General features: G+C 38.3%; 1 protein-coding gene across 2 annotated transcripts in view; it reads left to right on the plus strand.

Moving 5' to 3' along the window:
- Positions 1-3214, plus strand: part of LOC122260554 (uncharacterized) — a 13259-nt gene extending 10045 nt beyond the window's left edge. For both annotated transcript variants that reach the window (XM_043027894.2, XM_043027895.2), the window contains exon 4: positions 489-3214. In XM_043027894.2, the coding sequence (XP_042883828.2) occupies positions 516-2927 (2412 nt within the window). In that variant the 5' untranslated portion in view covers positions 489-515 and the 3' untranslated portion in view covers positions 2928-3214. The remainder of the gene's footprint in view (positions 1-488) is intronic.
- Positions 3215-4512: the final 1298 nt, after the last annotated feature.

Genomic DNA, 4512 nt, shown 5'->3' on the forward strand with positions numbered 1-4512 from the left:
TTTCTTTCCTCCTCTTTCCCGTTTTCTACTAATCATTATCATCAGTGTTATCATTATTATAGTTATTATAGTTGCTATCATCATCAACATTGTTATCATTATCGTTTTATAATGCGTACCATAGTCAGACCTATTCGGTGCCACGTTTGGCATGGGTGCCAGGGGTTGCCGGCCCCTGTCATATCTGATGTCGTTGCTCCTGTGCTGTCCATACTGAATGTCCAATGTTATATTAGAACAATGAAAATGATCTAGTTCATGATGTTTGCATACAGTATACATAATCTTTCGTTTGCTTTTTCTCGTTCGATCTCATTTTATGTTCTCAATTGAATCATCCTTCCTTAAGAGACCTCTCTGAGCAGGGAAATTTGGAATGTGTACCTGAGAGTATACAATATATATATATATATATATATATATATATATATATATATATATATATATATATATATATATATTTATCTATTTATTTATCTATTCTCCAGATCTCATACCCCATTTTCTATATCAAAATGGCGTCACGATCCCTGGGCGACAGCACATTAGTGCCGCTTCCAGAGCCTTTGACGATCAAAGTCACTCCTTGCACAAGATTCTACGGGCCTCCAGATGCCTACAAAAACGAGTCGCATCCTCGCGGTGCTCTTTTCCTCGCAAACTACAGGTCGTTTTCCAATCCAAACACGAAATCGAGACTAGGATCGGAGCTGGATACAAAACACATACTTGAGCTTTTCGGTCAAATGGGATACAGCCATATTAGGGTGATTGCAGATTGCACAAAAGAAGACACAATGATAGCGCTGCGGCAGTTCACGGAAGAGAAGATACTCATGGATGTAGACTCTCTGGTGGTGGTATTCATGAGTCATGGATCATATGATTTTATGTGTACGTCAGATGGAAAGATCATTCAAGATCAAGAAATTATTGAGCTCTTCAACAACGTCAACTGCCGAGCACTTCGAGGGAAACCGAAGTATTTCATCTTCCAACACTGTCGTGGAACAAATGAACACATAATTACCGAAATGTCAACTGATTCTAATGCAATGGGTAGAACTCGAGTATCAAGGAAACACGCTCGAAGGGAAATTTCTGATATTTATGTCTGCTATTCAACTCTATTTGGCTTTGTGTCCTATAGATATGACATTGGATCCCCTTATATTGAAAAAGTCTGCAGAGTCTTCATGACAGAGGCTTATCACAGGGATGTCGATGCTCTTATGAAGCTTGTAGACAGGTCAATGCCAGAGGCACAGGCCACTGAAATACGCAGACTGGGATTCAAGAGGGACTTTTATTTCAATCCATATTCCACAGAGGAGGCAGCGTCAGCAATGAGCTGTCGTACTGCGCTGCATGAGGGTGACAGCACTTACAAGAACACAAGCTCGCCGGCGGGTCACGTCCTTATCGTCAACGATCTTGAAGGGTGTGAGGGTGACACCAGGAAATTACAAGACATTTTCACTGCTCTTGGATTCTGTGTTCTACAGCCCTGTGGAAATATCACGAAGGAAAAGACGAAGGAAACACTCTGCAACTTTTCTAAAATGACTCACTATGATTCGGCAATTGTCATATTCTATGGGAGAGGGAATGGGGATAAAATAGTGTTGAGTGACGGTAAGGTAATGGCTTTCATGGAGCTCATACAGACTTTGAATGATATCAGCTGCCCGAATTTAGCTGGAAAGCCAAAGCTGTTCATTCTGAATACGTGCTTCACTGATGAGGTCACTGAGGAGGATTCTGACGGCCCTGCAATGGATGTCACAGAGTTTAGTTACCAGGAAGATATAGTTGGGCAGGCCGGGCTGAGTACCGATGGAGATACTGAGTTAGACATGGCACACGGCACGCTGAACATTCCTGCTGAGCGCGACATATATATGCTAAATGTAGAAGTGGATGGGAATTGTGAGAAAGGTTCGTTGCTGACAGAAGCACTGTATCAGATTCTTCTCACACATGCACATGACAAAGAGCTGATGGCGCTCACCAAACTCATTCTGCAGACTTTAAATAATCTGCAAGAAGGAACTGATGAACACTATTACCATGAGGTAAGGACCATCAAATTCCAGCGCGATTACTACTTCCATCCTCCGAAATTTGCATCACCTCCCCCGACTCCACCCAAGCCCCAGGAATTCTCGCTCTCAAAATTTGGTTTCCCTCAAAAAAGGAAGAGCGTGAAGCAAGTGAAGCAGCCCAGGAATACCCATTCCGACTACAGAAACTGGTCGAGACCTCACGGCCTGGCACTCATCATTTCCTTTGAGAAATACGAAAGTAAAGAGCTACCAGACTGTCCATGGCGACATAACGTGGCAAAAGTGATGTCACAGCTCTATAATGACTTAGGTTACGGGACAGAAACATGTAGAAATCCAACGAATTCTGAAGCCAAATCTCGCCTGGAAGAGTTCTCAAGAAGGAGGGAACACTCAGACCTTGATTCAGTGGTTGTCATTATTTTAGGTCTTGGTAAAAATCAAAACACCTTCTACTGTAAAGATGGAGAAACTCTTCATCTATCGGATGTTTATTCCTACTTCACAGACACCTCTTGCCCTGGTCTGAGTAGGAAACCGAAGGTCTTCTTCTTCCACATGACAGAGATGCAGAAATGGGAAATCCCTCAGGAAAAAACGCAAAGAAATCTGAGAGATGCCTTTGTTGTCCGCCTTATATCGAAGGTTTCTGAAAGTGGTGTTCACCCGACCAAAGGCTTATGGGCCTGGAGGACAGCCCTGGAAGAGCACGCCCACGACACACACTTAGAAAGCCTGATTAGCAAGGCAGAATATTATCTGCACTGCAGTGATTGCTCCTCTGGGGTGTCGGACGAACACTTCCAGCGTGAAATGCATCACGTGACTGGAAAGCTCTTTCTCAATCCAAACAAAGTGTGAATGAAGTCATTTAAAGACCCACCCCTTTCACAAACACCGCTCTCTCTTTCTCCTAATCACACTGATCGCGCAATTAGTGGTTCGATTTAAAAGTTGAAGTTTGTGTATTTTTTTCCATAGATAACGTTGGATATAAAGGAGAAAATAAAAAGAAGGATAAGGATGAAGCATATGGATTTAAAGAAAGAAATGACGCAGACACACACACACACACACACACACACACACACACACACACACACACACACACACACACACACACACACACACACACACACACACACACATATATATATATATTTATGTATATATATATATATATATGTATATAATATAATATATATATATATATATATATATATATATATATGTATATAATATATATATATATATATATACAATATAGTATAATATAATATGATATAATATATATATATTTATTTATTTATATACACATATATGTGTGTGTGTATTTATGTATGTATACCTATATTTTTCCTATACCTACTGTGTGTGACTATATATATATATATATCTATATATATATATATAATATATATATATATATATATATAACTTATATATATATATATATATATATATATAATATATATTTATATATATATATATATATATATATATATATAATATATATATATATATATATAATATATATATATATATATATATATATAGTGATAATGCTGGGGATGATGATGACCGCATCTGCTTCCTGATCATCGACCTGTGCTCTTACATTACAAATGTAACCACGGTTCGAATCACAAGACATATATCTAGACTGCAGTTCGATTTGCGTGTCCCGTGGTTTCAAATTCCCTCATGGTTCACGGTTCGAGTAAAGGGAATAAAGGGGAAGGAGGGCAGAGCTCCTTGAACTATCTTGGGGAACGAGCTGGCGAGTGCTGGTCGGTGGTCGGAAGGAGTCGGTTGTGGTTCGTTTGATTATTATATTTGCTTTGGGCTTATAGTGTATCTTGTTTATAAGTATATGTGTTATCCTATTCTTTTCATTGTTATATTATGATGTGTTAATGATAGTGACTGGGCCTGACATTTACGGTGATGTGATTGTTTGGTTATTGAATATATGGTTATTATGAACATCATATTAAGGTGAATATTAATTTTCTGCTTCTTACATGATTCATAACTACTAAGTGAGGGTACTAAGAAAATGTAATTAAATATGAGGTGAAATGTTATAGAAAATAAGACTACAAGACTTCATAAAAATACGTAACTGATAATGGAGTGACATGACTGAAGTGATTATGAAGGAATTATATGAAATGAGATAAGAAAATAAACTGGTAAATATATCTTTAAATGTAAGAATACGCTGATACCTAAATTGCACATACAATTAATTATGCACGCGTTAAATAATGAGTATCTGTACCACCCAGCCCTTGGCCAGAAGGTGTCACTGCTATAGCTTGTGTGTGTGTGTGTATATATATGTATATATATATATATGTGTGTGTGTGTGTGTATGTGTGTGTGAATGAGAGATAGAGAATGAGAGAATGAGAGAGACAGAGATTTTAATAACAATCTAATG

This window comes from Penaeus japonicus, unplaced genomic scaffold (genome assembly GCF_977035675.1).
Source record: "Penaeus japonicus unplaced genomic scaffold, GWHDUDI00000001_assembly GWHDUDI00000034, whole genome shotgun sequence".
Taxonomy (NCBI): Eukaryota; Metazoa; Arthropoda; class Malacostraca; order Decapoda; family Penaeidae; genus Penaeus; species Penaeus japonicus.